The sequence below is a fragment of the Medicago sativa genome, chromosome 7 (assembly GCF_051527215.1).
Source record: "Medicago sativa cultivar Bolivia chromosome 7, Bolivia_mono, whole genome shotgun sequence".
Lineage (NCBI taxonomy): Eukaryota > Viridiplantae > Streptophyta > Magnoliopsida > Fabales > Fabaceae > Medicago > Medicago sativa.
Genome location: NC_140755.1, coordinates 90,854,540 through 90,869,614, shown reverse-complemented (window position 1 = coordinate 90,869,614; position 15,075 = coordinate 90,854,540). Strand labels below are relative to the sequence as shown.

The following is a 15,075-nucleotide window of genomic DNA, read 5'->3' as shown; positions in this document are numbered from 1 at the left end:
AATTTTTCAATTGTCACCCAAATAATTTTCTCCTTAGTGTTGTCACCACCGAAGAAAGCATTGGAATTTTGGGGTACATCACTGAATTCAAGGATGCCAATGATCGAGAAACCGACATCATTTTCTGTGTAACTGAGCAACCACTACACTAGCACTACACTATGATTCCCATAGGGAAGAAAAATGAACACGATTGACGCCATCGTTTTGTAAATTTGCACCGTCCAAAACTTTGAAGTCTGAACAGAATCGCTCCGACGTTTGTTTTTGTGAAAAAGTGGTCCTAACATTTTTATGGAGAATGGTAAATAGTGAGTGAGAAAGAGGTAAATTTGACAGATATATACAGTAATATGTTGCTCATCAAACAAGTGAACGATGGAAAATACCAGTGCTCTTTATCCTTTTCAGTGTGTTGTAAGGCACCAGCAGCATCTTTTTCAGTGTGTTTAAAGGCACCATCAAAATTGTTTGTTAGCGTTCATTTCTTATTCTTAAAGAGAAGAATAAGAATCAATCTTCAATCAAACATACGAGTAATTTACAAATTATCTATCTTTTCCGAATCCCACACCCACAACCACAATGCACTGAATCAAACAATTTCTCCCAACACAAGGAATATATAACATAAAGTCAAGCAAACAACAAAAGCAATCCGCAATACTAAACAAATAAGGAATCAACTTCTCAACACTCTAACTAATTAATTAATAACCAACAATATATATTCATCAACTTTATTTTATTCATATTATTTATTATTTTATATATATTATATCAGTAAAAGAAAACCCATCCCTTACAATAAAAAACCAGAAGGGGATAGAGCTGTTAGCCTATTACAGTACTTACACAAGCTCTGAATTCTCAATCTATTGAGAATTAAAATTTCATATAAAAAAAAAACAAAAAACAAAAATCTCATTTTTTTTTTGGGTTAAAAAACAAAACTTCATGGGTTTTCACGAAAAACAGCTGCCAAACCAGTCACAACCTTAACCCCAGTCTGAACAGAGTTTTTGGGTTTCAATTCTGGTGGCTTCCATTCAACCACCACTTTTGACTCTGACTCACCACCACTCTGTCCAGACTCACCGCCGCCGATCAAAACCCTCTGTTTTCTCTCTGTTTCCTCACTGATTTCACGTGACCAAGGACAAAACATAGGTGGTGTAATTCTTGTGTAAGGAGAGAACCATTTTGATCTAACGTATTCGAGTTTTCTCCAAGGTGGAACATGCAAACCCTTTTTCTTCAAACTCTGTTTCGCTGCCTCAGATGCTATGGCTACAATACTATGTAACCGATCACTCTTCCCTACGAATACATAAGGAAGCGTTTGGAGAATCACTTTGTAAGCTTTGGTTGATCGAGCAATCTCAAATTCTGATCTGAAATCAACATCAATTATCACCCTCTCCTTTCCTATTACCACATCAATGTATTCATATTCACCTAAAAAATTATACAAATAAATAATTAAAATTTGAGCATCACAGAGACACCGACGCCTTTGATCAAAAGTGTCTGATACAATTTTTTCATGGTTAGAGAAATTACCTGCTATACAGAAAGTGGATTTTTCCCAGCGAGATTTACAAATTGAAGCATCATATCCAAGATTCAACAATCCATCAATAACAATTTTTCTGCAATTATCATCTTTACGTTTGCACACAGTTTTGTTCTTCTCAATGATCTTTGTTGTGTCCGCTAACAAGTTTCTTTCATTAACATTTGGACACGCCACCAAACCCTGTTAAAAATAGTAACAATTAACGGTTAAGAAATAATAATCAAATAATTAATTAATCTCTAACTTATCGGTTTAATTAATTAATACTAAATCAAACACGCGATTATTACCTTAAGAATTTCATAGGCTTCACCAGATGTACCACCACCAAGCGCGTGAAGTTCACTGTCGGAACCATCGTCGAAGTTTCCGTTGAAGCAGTTACGAGCACATGAAACTGAATGCTTCTCATGATTCTCTTCAATGAAACTCTGCACCATCTTCGCAAGACACACTGAGTTTGGTTCAAAATCGATGAAGACGTTGTTTGAACCGTCCTTGCGTAGATGCGGCTCATCTCCGGCGATCTTTTCCGGTGGTGGATTCTTCAGAACGCCGGAGAATTGTCGCTCGAAAAGACGCTTCAGCCGCGACTTGACGACCGGCTTAATCCTCTCTGCCGGAATCTGAGAATCGATCGGCTGAATCTTCATTGTGAAAGGCATGACGAAATGCAAAAATCTTCAGAATTTGAACAACTTCGCTAGATTTTACAGAAGATAATTCGATCGTCTTAATATTTTGTCAGATTAATTTAATTTATACAGAGAAAATAGAGTAATGGAATAACTTGAAAACTATGCTAAGTAAAGTTGCTTTTGCTTAGGGTTTATACTAAACACAATTAAGAGTTCTCAAACAAGATACGTAACTATGACATCATGAAATGAAGATCGGTTGCGTGGCCGGAGAATTGGTAATCTCCGGCGAGTAGTTGGAATTTTCCGACGAGTGAAGACTCGGTTTCTTGTTTGCGCGTGAGGTGTGGGTGAAGAAGAGAGGATAAGGAAAAGATCGCAATGACAGTACTTAAAGGCAGCGAGCAGAGAAAGAATGGAAAGATCGCCACGTGTTAACCTATGTGGCAGATTAGAACGACGCTCCTGTTAGTTTGTATGCCGAAAATGCCCTTGTAAGAAAGTAATTGGTCCCGCTATCGCAATCACGATGGATATAAGTGTATCTTTGGTTTTGCGATGACAATAATTGATTTTGAAGGAATGTGTTTATAAAATTAATTCTAATTAAAAAATAATTCGAGGGTGAAAATATTCGTGTTTGAATATTTCTTGTAGAAGTGAATTATAAATTTGAGTGAAAATCAAACGTGTTAGAATCAATTTTACATTACCATAATGTGTTTTGGTTCTTTTAGAAATTGAGTCAAACAAATACTTAGTTAGAGAGCAAATAATCACTTTAGTCTATAAATACTCGAGGCGTCGTCATCATAATTCATGAATATATCAAATTGCATATATGTGTCTCTCTTATCAATTATTGTGATTTCAAATACGCTTTTTTAGTAATCAATTTAATTCTTGAATATCGATCAATCGAATGATCCAAATATGTATTTTTGGACCATTTGATATTAATCACACAACTACCAATGATATGAATGCGCGAACACGTTTGTTGTGGAGATAAATTAAGATATGAACAACAAAGAACAAATAGTCATTTTTCGTCCTTGAATGTGCAACCATAAAGTTCTGTTTGATGATCATGATAGGCAGACAAAGTATGATATATTAATCATATCCTACTTAAATCTCATTTTGATGCACCAAAAAGATAAGGTAAAATAAACCATTTTTCCATCCTATCTTGACTTCCTGCGTAATTTTTATTATGATATATATGCTTAGTTAGAAACTATCATAGTAGGATTAGAAGATCATTACTTATTTATTATCATAATATTCAACCATTTTTAAAATGTTGTCATTTTAAAAAACAATGATATAATGTATTTGTTATTATAATTAATTACATGCCATTTTTACATTATTTAATTAATTAATTATAAGAGTAATTTTTCCATTTAAATATAACGATATCATGTTTGTTATCATGTGTATATCAAACACTTGATATAATTTATGTTTATCATGTCCATATAATGTTTTGTCTTTATCCAACTACATATCATATCTTGTTTTTATCCTATCACGACCATCAAAAAGACCATATAGTCTTTTAATGTTGTAAAATTACAAATAGTTTGTGATTGTATCACTATTAGTCAAAATGATTTTTGACTCTATTTAATCTCAACGACTACTTTGATCAATAGATCATACAATCATCTACTATTTTATAACTTCGCTACAACTATTATATCTACTCGTTATACATTTATAACTTCATTACTATTATTGTATCTACTCGTTACATGTTTAAAAAAATGACCATTTGTCCAAAAACAAATGCCCATAGCATTAGGCTTTTTATTGTGAGATGTAGTGGTTTAGCGCGTGACTTTGACGTGACAATAATACACTCCCCTCTTCTCTTCCCGTGCTAGGGAGGAAGTTCACACCTCATTGATTGGTTTTAGGACCGTTTGTGAAGATAAAGTTTGAAAGGGTAGTTTTGTCATACGATGCATCATTGTCCGTGTGGCTCCGTGTAATTGAAGAACGGTGGTTAGACAATAATATCCCTATATGTTGGTTCAAATGTCAATATCGTGTTTATGAAGGTTTAGTGCAGTTACACGGAAAATGCCACACACTGACTCACTCATTCTTCTTGTGATAGTCGCTAATGGATATGAGCGTTTAAACGCTGCGATTGAAGCGGTGACTTGTCCTGAACTTGCTTTGTAACTTGTACGTAACTTGTTATAACTTAAATTAATTCAAAAAATTGTTATTCTTATTTTGCATATAAAATAAGGGCATATGATTCGTAGGTGTTTTGTTTAAAGTATAATTTTGGTTCTAACAGTCTTGTATGGATGAAACTTTTAAGAAATAGTTGTAGTTTGTTTGTGTAAAATAAGCTAAAGTAAACACACACTAACTATTTAACATTACATTTTGTGAAGCTACTTGACATGAAATAGTAGAGTTAGTACTCCTTCTGTCCCGCAATATTTGACCTATTTGAAGAAAAAAAAATTGTCCCACAATACTTGACCTTTCTCAAATTTTTAAGCTTAATTTGACAACTTTACCCTTTATAAATACTTTTTGTGGTCTCTATGTAAAAGTTTGTAGTGGAACAAAGAAAGTAATCATTACTTAAAAGTGAAGGTTTAAAAATAATAATAAAGACAATTCAGTAAAAATATCATTCTCTTTCTTTCATCTTTACACTTTTCTTAATCTGTGTGAAATGACCAAGTAGGTCAAGTATTGCGGGACGGAGGGAGTAGTATTTTAGTAACAATATATTCTTTTTGAAAAAGAGTAGTAGTAATTTATTAGTGTGAATTATTCATTAATTTTGTCAAATGAATAATCTCCATCAAGTTTTCAAAAAAAAAAAAAAAAAACTTCATCAGCAATTCGTCGGATCACTTACAACAGGACCTCTCTCCATCTAACAGCGTTTTGTTTCCTTCAAATATCCAATTTTAGATGGTGTTGGGTTCAGTTTTTAGAGTGTGTTTTTCTCAAGATCTTATGTTGATTCTTTTCGATATCAATTTTAATGGATTAATTTAACTTCTTCAAAAAATAAAAAATCAAATTTCAGTTTTACTCGGACTAACTTAATATTAATTTTGATATGTCCTTAAAAAAATTACTTGTTCTAAGCTTTAAAGGATAAATCAACTCTCCTAAGCGTAAGTCGTAACTAGCAACTAGCAGTTTGCTTAAAAAGGGAGTAACTAGCGTTGGACTAAGTTGAATAGTTAAAGTTATAGCTTTACTTGGAAAAAAAATAGATGCTTGGAGCTTGACCAACTTATTTAAATGAGACTAACCAAAATTTGAGTTTAACTTATTAGAAAATAATAATAATTCTTAGATTTGACTTGTTTGGTTTTTTTTTTGACAAGGACTTGTTTGCTTCATTAACGACACACAATATATATATATATATATATAGACACACATACACACATAGTTTTCTTCAATTTTAAAGTTTATTTGTTTAGTGTTGATAAAATTTTAATATTATATGATAAACTACAAATAATTCTTGAGCAACTAAGCTCCTTTACAGTAACCTTAAGACTTGTTAGCGAGTTTGGAGGAGAAGGAAGTGGAAGACTTAAGAAAAAAAGAATGAGTAAGTAGGAGAAATAGAGGAAAATGAGAGATGAAGGTTTTGGAGGTTAATTTTTTTTCATAATACAAAACCCTCCTCATTTTAAGGAACTAAAATATTGTATTGGAGGAGGGTTTTGGAAGATTTTGGAAGGTTTATGTGAAATTTTCAAATTTAATCTATGTTGTTATAAATTTTTAAAATAAAATATATAGTAAATACTTTATTTTTAGAATAAGATAGAGACATACCATGATAGCTGAATTGGATAAGGATAAGTACTGGACATGTTAAATACTTTAGTTGAATAAGCATAGTCTAAAATTTCAAGATCTAAACATGACTATTAGTTAATTAGCTGTTGGAGACCATTTTCACGGTCTGTCTAAAAACATATAGTATCACATTGAGAAATTTTAATAGGCCACAAATGCTTCATATTAAATAAATAGGTAATAAACTAATAAATAAGCACATATAAAAAATAAAAATAAAAACTCCACGGTTTCACCAATTAATTTGTCCAACACAAAGTGAATCAATTTTATCCAACTTTTTATTTTTAATTTGTTTCATTGTTAAAAAAGAACAAAACAAATAATAGAATAAGAAGATATTTGGGTTCATTTCCTGTCGACATACTGCGTCCAAATTGCAACCACATACTGCGTCCAAATTGCAACACGACATACATCAAATAAAAAAAAAAATAGTTTTCAATATATGAAACATGTTATTTCTGATATTTCCTTTTTAATGATAAAAAATTATTAAATTTAGATGAATAAATATGCCAACCTAAAAGGCTTAATAAGTTTTTATGAGTTTAAGTCAGACCTATTTAAGTGTATATGATTTTTAGAAAGTATAAGTATGACCTTTTTATTAAACTAGCCAGGTCAGTCTATAAGTTGTAGAATTGTATTTCAACAGGCTTGAATTTGTTCATCTTTGATGACATCCAAAAAACCATCACTTCATATCAAGATTAGTTTTTAAGCACTTCTAGAGGACCTTATGGAAAATATAGGCACTAAATTGCAATTTAATAGCATTGGTTACCACTTACCCACAAACAGATGGATAAACATAGGTACCGACAAGCTTTTGAGGAATCTACATCAAAGCTTTGTCAAGAAGAATTTAAAATATCTTTGCACTGGTTGAATTCCCCTATAGCAATTCCACCAACCAAGCAATGAGAAAATGTCCATTTGAGACAGTTTACAACATGTATTCCCTCAGCCCATTAGACTTCAAACCTTTATCCAACAATCAACATTACAGTACAGATGAAGAAGAAAATGCCAAAGAAATCAAGAAGTTGTGTGAGCAATTTCATGCAATAATCTAAAAAATAAATTTAAGATATAAAACTAAGTTTGAAAAACATTGTAGGCTGCACACTTTCAGAGAAGGAGACTTGGTAAGGATACACATGCGAAAAGAACAAATTTTTAATCAACCAAATGCCAATGATGATGCCTTAACAGATGATGTTTGTTCAAAGTTGTGCATAAGACGGACATTTTTACAAGGTAAAACTTTAAGCACCTATAAAGTCGCTACAACCTTCAGTGTTGTCGATCGTTTACCATACTTTGACAATGAAGCATAGCTTGACTTGAGGTTGAGTCCTAATTGAGTAAGGCAGAATGATATGGATCAAAGATCAAGTCCAAGAATTCAGAACTGACCATTCTGTAAGGGAAACCGAGGAACCGTAGATGGTTCAACATTTACTACTTAAATGCCAACTATACAATTGTAACCACCATTTTTGCACCATGCTAGTTAAAAGAGTTAGGGGTGCTAATGCGGCACGTTAAATACACTGTTGTACACGTGCGTGCGTGCATGCCATGTTAAGTGAATTAGACTAACTTGACACACCCTCACAATTTCATCGAGCAAATTGAGATTTTAATCATTGATATTCATTTATATAAGAAACATGAATATTCACAATAGACTCTTACTTACAACATAGAATTATATGCAATTTCCTCAACATAATCTGTGTTAAAAACATCGTAGGTTGCACACTTTTAGAGGAGACACACAAAAGGAACAATTTTTAAATCAACCAAATGCCAAGATTTCCTCAACAGACGATGGTTTGTTCAAAGTCGTGCATAAGACCAATGAACTTGCTTACAAGGTAAAATTTTAAGCACCTATAAAGTCAGTACATTCTACAATGCTGTCGATGTTTTACTGTACTTTGACAATGAATCATAACTTGATTTTAGGATGAGTCCTAATCAAATAAAGGAGAATGATATGGATCAAAATCTAGTCCAGGAGTTCATCTCGAAGACCCAATACATGAACCGACCATTATGTAAGGAAAACCAAGGAATTGCAGATGGTTCAACATCCACTACCTACTTTAATGTCAATAATATAATTCTAACCACCATATGTGCACCATGTTAGTTAAAAGAGTTAGGGGCGCTAATGAGGTATGTTAAGTATTTGGTTGTACACATGCGTCCCATGTTAACTGCCTTGACAATGAAGCACATTAACACCGCTTACTCTGTTAACCAACACCAGCAAATAGATAGATCGACTTGACAATGTTTTGCAATTTCAAAAACTAATTTGGAGTTTCGATAAAGTGAATTAGACTAACTTGACACACCCTTACAATTTCATCGAGCAAATTGAGATTTTAATCATTGATATTCATTCATATGAGAAACATGAATATTCACAATAGACTCGTACTTACAACATAGCATTATATGCAATTTCCGTATGACTTACGCGGACAAAGCAACAAAAAAGGTACTCTATAATTATTAATAACCATCCCTCTTGTCTTGTTCCTCAGCTTCCTTGTTGGCTGCTTGAACAGACTTGAACCACAGGAAGGCCTGAATTGAATAACATTAACTCATTAGCTCACAAAAGATTCAACTAAAATGCCATTCAATTCGTGTAAATGAATAACTATCTCATATCAACATTGTTGAGAAGCATGGTTGAGGCCGACTAAGAGAAATAAATTGAGAGAATTTTAAAAATAGTAGAATGAAGAATATGGTTCAATTAGGGTAGGATACACCTTTATACAGTGATCCCAAGTTAACTAACATAACAAATTTCCACCTAATCATAACTAACTTCTAACTACCTTAAGGCTTAAACAAATCTCCTACCATATCTAACAATTAATGCAGTTTGCATGAACTATGGTCATTCACATAAACACTTGTCCATAAAATATTTTCAACTTATTTTCACAAGTCCGCATAATAGCTTATGAAAAAAATATTAAGACATTATTTTATCTCACCACCCAAACCAGGCCTATAAAGTGTATAAACTGATTTCACAAATTAACTAGATTATTATTATTACATTCAACCTTAACAAACATATGGATAACGAATAATCATAAAATGGTGATGAAAGTAATTACCGAAGTGGGAACACCGGTGAAGGCGAAAAAACCAAGCAAAGGAGCATAAAAAACACTATCAGAGCTCAAAACTCCAAACACTGGCTTTTGATTCACATACTCAAATATGGAACCAATCTGTAACATCAAATTCAAAACATCATATAACACAGTTACAAAAGTAGCAGAAAATGAAAGAGAAAAGAGATTAGTTATTTACAGCGGCAATTGCAGTGATAGCAGAGGCAAGTAAATAAACATAAAACGGAATAACAAATCCTTGTCCAGAAGAAGAAGTGGGTTTGTTTTGGGCTTCATTTTGAGCCCATGGAGGAGGTTCTTCTGAGTCAGGCTTAGCCCATGAAGGTATTTTTTCATCGGATTTACTTGACTCTGCTGAGCCTTTGGTCACTGCCACTGTTAAAAACCTGTGTGGTGATTTTTTGTTACTGAGGGACGTTTTCTGACATAGGGGAATGCCTAGAAAGGTTTTGGGTTGTGATGCATGTCGGTTTTGTAACAAACATACAGTTGACAGTGATGAGGAGAAGGTAGCAGCTACTGCCATGGATGGTGTTTGTAGATTGTAACACAAGTTTGGCCAGTGAAATCTTATCTCCTACATTAGGACATGGGCCTGTATTGTGTTAGTGGAATGGACTGGGCTTTGGATTTGGGCCAGGGCCTTGAGAAGGATTGGAAAAAGTAAGGTGATTGCTACTTACACTCCTTTACTTACATTCACACTGAGTCACAATGACATTTACAATTTTACCTCAAATCCTTTTCTAATTGAGTGATGTTATTTGAACATCTGAAAATTCATATTGTATTCCAATATCATATAAAAATACATGGCTTATTTATAGTTATTGAAGTAACTTGAAGAGAAAGAAAAATGTAATTAAAAAACTAAATGGTTTTGCACCAAATACAAATACGGGTGTCGGATAACTCAAAACTTGTCAAGATAACATTTCTCTTTCTAATTTTCTCTTGAATAGTAAATTAGAACAATAACTTGATCTTCAATACTATTTTATTTTTATAGGTGAGTAGCCTGGTGGCCAAACACATAAGGAAAAGAGTGATTGAATCTAGGCACCCACCTAACACGTCATTCTTAACTTATCTTTTTAAAACAATTTTTTAATTCAAAATGTTAAATTAATTTTGCACATTTTTTTTTTATAATTTAAGGCATTTTCCTTTTTTTTTTTATATGCAAAGTTGTACTTGAATTGATTTAGTGGTTTTTATTTATTTATAATTTAAATATTTAGTGGTTATTTATTTATAATTTAAATATTTTTTATTCTTTAGATATATAATTATCTAGATTATTTTGTCAAAAAAAAATCTAGATGATATGTTCTTTTTGAATTTCGCATCTATATTTTATCAATAAGAAAAACTCACATCATTATAGAGATATTTATTAATATGTGTATTTGAACCGTAAGCCAGGCAAAAATGACTCTATTATCCAAAACATTTTATAAAAAAAAAATCTATTATCTAAACCAAACGGAAAGAGCAGAATCTGGAGCATGAAGTTTGTGTGAATATGCTATTCATGCACTTCTTGTTCCTTATATGCCTCTTATTAACACTTGTTGTTCCTTATACAATTCATTCCATTGCATATTTCTCTGTCACATGAAACTCAAAACAACATTCACAAATGGAAACTAATGTTTTCAGGCAGAACAGAATTTCAACACTAACTTCAACTCACTACAACCTCATCAAACATAAACCTCAACATCCAACTTCTATAGTTGCCGTGCTTAGAAAGCCTTCAAATCATGACATTACAGAAGAAACAGCAAAAAGTACTACTACTAATGTCTACAAAGATAACTGGTTTGATCTCATAGCAATAAACCATTTATCAAAAACCGTTCAAGCTGCCACAGGTTCATACATACCCTTTTGTTGTAATTCAATTGTTATCTCAAGGTGAAGTTATAGAGTTTGTAGTTTTTATTCTTTGCAGGACTCAGAAACAATAAGAGTGGCTATGAGAGCCTTGTTGAGGCAGCTACTATGGCAAAACAAAAATTTAATGCTATTCAACAGCAAGATGTTACCATTCAAGCTCTTGAAAGACTCTTCCCACAGTTTGTATTTGCATTGGTAAGTTCATTACTCACTTTTATTTCATCTTCTTCCATTTTTAAGCATTGTAATTTCCACAATGAAATTGTTTTTATGTATGACCAATTACAGATAAAGAAACAGCCACTACCACCCAAATTCACAAGGGAATTTTTTGCAATTATCACCACTATGTTCTTTACTTGGTTACTTGGGCCATCCGAGGTATAAAACTGAGATGTTATATGTAGCTGTACATTTTTGTATTGTTTATGATTTGATAAATCACTTTGAATGATATTTTGCATTGATAAATTACTATGCCTTCCCCTACTAATTATGCAACTGAAATTTACTATAAGCTTAATGGAGATAGCTGGTGAGTGAAGTTGTGACCAAATCGAGTCCACTAAGTCTTGTTGAAAAAAACAAATCATTATTGAAAATGATTAGAATTCTGAAAGAAGAAAAAAAATGTTTAATGTAAATGGCAGAGCAGAAAATATAGTCGGCAGAGACATTAACAAACCAGAGGTTTATCAAAATACAAGTGTGATTAGAAAGACACTTGCATGGAAACTGAGTGGTTGCAACATGAAATACATCAAATCAATTTACCTTGTTACTAGAAAACGAGTGGAATATGAAATTATCACCTTAGTTTATCTATAACATATCATGCCCCACTAACTGGTGTGACAATTAGCGTACAATGTCTTCTCAACCAGATTATGCCACATTTCAGTTTCATTAGCAAGCATTTTAATTGTTGATCAAGATCAATTAAAATGTGTTTGACAAGATCAATAATTTTATTTAACAAGTATAAATAAAGTTGCACTTTAATTATTTGACCATGTATGCTATTTGCTTTTACTTTCCGTCCTATGATTTAAAAAAGATTAATCTCTTTAATTTAACCATGAGTAGGTAAGAGAATCTGAGATCAATGGGAGAATAGAAAGAAATGCAGTCTACATCAAAAAATGCAGGTTATTTATTTATCTATTCATTCTTAATTCATTTATACTATATGGTATATCCGTATATATCCTTCATAATTCACCCACCTAAGACACATTCTGTCACATAATCTAAAAAATTAGATCCTCTAAATCGTTGTATGGTTCGGCGCCAATAGGATACATTAGCTTTCGATAGAGAAGCAATGATTTTAGGATTTTAGAGACCATATGCTGGACTGAACCATACAACGACTTTAGAGGATCTGGACTCCATAATCTATGATCATGCTTCTCCTTACGGCTACGCCACTCTCCTTTCTTGTTATGATTTTTGTCATGGTCACCATAGCAAGAGTTTGTTGTCAAATTAATACAAAAAAAAAATCATGATTATTATATTCATCATTTCAAAAAAATTAATACATGCAGGTTTTTGGAGGAGACAAATTGTGTAGGGATGTGTGTTAATATGTGCAAACTTCCAACTCAATCGTTTATAAAGAACACTCTGGGTATGCCAGTCAACATGGTACCAAGTAAGTGTCCTAACAATTCCAAATTAAACCTAAATAGGAAATATCATGATGCTGAAAATGAACTAAGTTTATCTATTTTTAGTAAGTCCACTAAAAAATAAACAAATGAAAGAATGTTAGTTACTACACTTGAAAGAGTATCATGGCCTCTACAAGCCTCCACTACATTGTGGAGGTCAGCATCATCATTGATTCATTTCAATGGAGGACCCCTTGAATATACCACTGAGGGGGCAAATTTGCAAGTAGACCATAAAATGACATCTCTCATATCTATGGTTTTAATTTCATAAATAAGTGACACCTCTCATGAACCTAAATAATATCTGTTAAGTTAAACTTCATATATGGTTTTAGTTTATGTAAACAATCATTTTAATCTTCCAATGTATGAGGCGTGATCCCTATAGTTCTTGAGTTAATATTTTTGAATATATCTCTAGTTAGTCAATTTGGTCTTCATATGTGTCTTTCATTTGTTAGTTGAATAATGATAAATCAAGCGAATAATTCATCCAGAATTTATCCCGAAACCATTTCTGTTGGCAGACCACCCTTGTTTTCCGCACATTCCTCATTGTAAACTGCCTCATGTGTTTTTACATCCAATATGAGTATAACACGTTGGTTTCGTGAGTTCTCGTGATAGTTTGTGTCGCTATGTATGGCAGTCCTCTTGTTAGTTTGATCCATTGAATTAATACTCAACATTATTTTTGTAATTTTAATACATTCAAAAACTACAATGACATTACATTACACTTTTAAGGACTGAAATGACTATTTACTAGTTTCAATTTCACTAATGACATCTCATGAACTTATCATAGAATGAGTGGTGTTTAGCAAAAGTATTCAAATTGTATCACGTTGACTCCTAATGATGAAAAATAAATGAGGGAAGTTCCTAACATCATTAAATAAATCTCAACCATTATTGAAGTATACATTTAGATTGATTTTATATTTATCTTTCTATTATTTATCTTTCTAATTGCAGATTTTGATGACATGAGTTGTGAGATGATATTTGGACAAGACCCTCCAGCATCAATTGATGATCCATCACTGAAGCAACCATGCTATAAACAATGTGATTAATTTACTGCAAGATTACTTACATTTGTTTACATGCCAATTTATATTTTCAATTCATAACAAACTGCAAAACTTGAGACATGATTTTGGAAAACCAACGCCAACTTTATTACTCTTTTTTTTTAGCAGAAAAAAAAAATATAACTTAATTTAACTAATATTTTATGTTCATATACCATGCAGGCAAGGCATATAAAAGTCATGGAACAGACTGTCTCTAGACGGTATGGATGGAAGAAGTCATTTTAGAATAGAACATCACTCTACCATGTACCACTAATAATTACATGTTTATATTTTCTTCTTCTTTGGGGATATTAACATGCTTATCTACATTTTCTGTAGAAAATTAGGACTATTGTGATGTACTTACAAAACTTTGATTTGAATCAAAGTGAATTATTAATGTTAATTTAAACCGGAGAATAGTGATCCTTAGCATAAAATTTTTCTTTAGCATGCAATAAGGATTGGAAATTGGTGATGACAACATTGGTGTCCTTTATTTATGATTGCAAAATCAAGTAGTTTCTATTTTTGGGGAGAAGTGGTTTGACTAAAGGATTTGTTGTAGGCTTTAAGGGCAGCAAGGATGGAACAAGAATGTTGCCTCCCACACACATTTCGTATGCTGCCAAAACTCATACTCATCAGCCATAGTTTCTCTCAGGCTCATTAAGAAAACAACTAATTAAGTGCTTCAAAAAAAAAAAACTAATTAAGTGCTTCAACGCACTTAAAATATGTAAAAGTATAAGTGACTAATAATCCAAAGGTTTATTTATATGATAGGCAAGTGGCTCTTTCAAATGTTTCTATTGCTTCCCTATTATATACTAATATTATTTGGCAAATTATATGGTACACCCAAAATTTTGAGTGTACCGGTGCTCCAAATCATTAAATTAATAATTAAGTCAGTTTTTTTTTTTGAAAAAAAAGAATTATTTTTTATCGTTGAAAATTATAATAATTAAATCTTATTTACCAAAAGCTTCGACGAAATAAATTTTATTTTTTTTGAATTTTTATTACTCATAACAAAGAATATTGATTATTTTTTATGAAAAAATGTTAAAAATTTAATATGATTATGATAAACAATGAAATGACGTTTTTTTCTTATGAAATGATGTTTTCTAAAATATAATATTGACAAAT

At 32.0% G+C, this 15,075-nt stretch overlaps 3 protein-coding genes across 6 annotated transcripts; 1 reads left to right on the top strand and 2 right to left on the bottom strand.

Moving 5' to 3' along the window:
- Positions 1-728: 728 nt before the first annotated feature.
- Positions 729-2,583, bottom strand: LOC146910136 (uncharacterized). Its single transcript, XM_085730415.1, has 3 exons — positions 1,870-2,583; positions 1,564-1,759; positions 729-1,458 (listed from the first exon to the last, which is right to left on the bottom strand). The coding sequence occupies exons 1-3, from the start codon at positions 2,242-2,244 to the stop codon at positions 956-958; spliced, it is 1,074 nt and encodes a 357-aa protein (XP_085586541.1). The 5' UTR covers positions 2,245-2,583; the 3' UTR covers positions 729-955.
- Positions 2,584-8,461: 5,878 nt separating this feature from the next.
- On the bottom strand, positions 8,462-9,801 carry LOC146910135 (uncharacterized). The gene is made up of 3 exons (XM_085730414.1): positions 9,436-9,801; positions 9,237-9,353; positions 8,462-8,688 (listed from the first exon to the last, which is right to left on the bottom strand). The coding sequence occupies exons 1-3, from the start codon at positions 9,781-9,783 to the stop codon at positions 8,614-8,616; spliced, it is 540 nt and encodes a 179-aa protein (XP_085586540.1). The 5' UTR covers positions 9,784-9,801; the 3' UTR covers positions 8,462-8,613.
- Positions 9,802-10,744: 943 nt separating this feature from the next.
- On the top strand, positions 10,745-14,778 carry LOC146910134 (beta-carotene isomerase D27, chloroplastic-like). Of its 4 annotated transcripts, XM_085730411.1 has the most exons (8): positions 10,745-11,134; positions 11,215-11,354; positions 11,448-11,540; positions 12,246-12,307; positions 12,710-12,816; positions 13,817-13,909; positions 14,098-14,138; positions 14,489-14,778. In XM_085730411.1, exons 1-7 carry the CDS (start codon positions 10,900-10,902, stop codon positions 14,133-14,135), a joined length of 768 nt encoding a protein of 255 aa, XP_085586537.1. In that variant the 5' UTR covers positions 10,745-10,899; the 3' UTR covers positions 14,136-14,138; positions 14,489-14,778. The 4 variants fall into 4 exon arrangements, with proteins under 4 accessions (XP_085586537.1, XP_085586539.1, XP_085586536.1 ...); XM_085730413.1 differs by lacking the exon at positions 11,448-11,540; XM_085730410.1 differs by lacking the exon at positions 14,489-14,778 and having other exon boundaries at positions 14,098-14,404.
- The last annotated feature ends 297 nt before the right edge of the window (positions 14,779-15,075 follow it).

Bases quoted from the DNA above. Each gene is read 5' to 3' on its own strand.
- LOC146910135 (XM_085730414.1), bottom strand. From the start codon at position 9,783: ATGGCAGTAGCTGCTACCTTCTCCTCATCACTGTCAACTGTATGTTTG. The intron at 9,354-9,435 runs GTAAATAACTAA...TTGATGTTACAG, and splicing joins CTATCACTGCAATTGCCGCT to ATTGGTTCCATATTTGAGTA. The intron at 8,689-9,236 runs GTAATTACTTTC...TATTCAATTCAG, and splicing joins TCACCGGTGTTCCCACTTCG to GCCTTCCTGTGGTTCAAGTC.
- LOC146910134 (XM_085730411.1), top strand. From the start codon at position 10,900: ATGGAAACTAATGTTTTCAGGCAGAACAGAATTTCAACACTAACTTCA. The intron at 11,355-11,447 runs GTAAGTTCATTA...GACCAATTACAG, and splicing joins CACAGTTTGTATTTGCATTG to ATAAAGAAACAGCCACTACC. The intron at 13,910-14,097 runs GTGATTAATTTA...TATACCATGCAG, and splicing joins GCAACCATGCTATAAACAAT to GCAAGGCATATAAAAGTCAT.
- LOC146910136 (XM_085730415.1), bottom strand. From the start codon at position 2,244: ATGCCTTTCACAATGAAGATTCAGCCGATCGATTCTCAGATTCCGGCA. The intron at 1,760-1,869 runs GTAATAATCGCG...TATTTTTAACAG, and splicing joins AAGCCTATGAAATTCTTAAG to GGTTTGGTGGCGTGTCCAAA. The intron at 1,459-1,563 runs GTAATTTCTCTA...ATAATTTTTTAG, and splicing joins ATCCACTTTCTGTATAGCAG to GTGAATATGAATACATTGAT.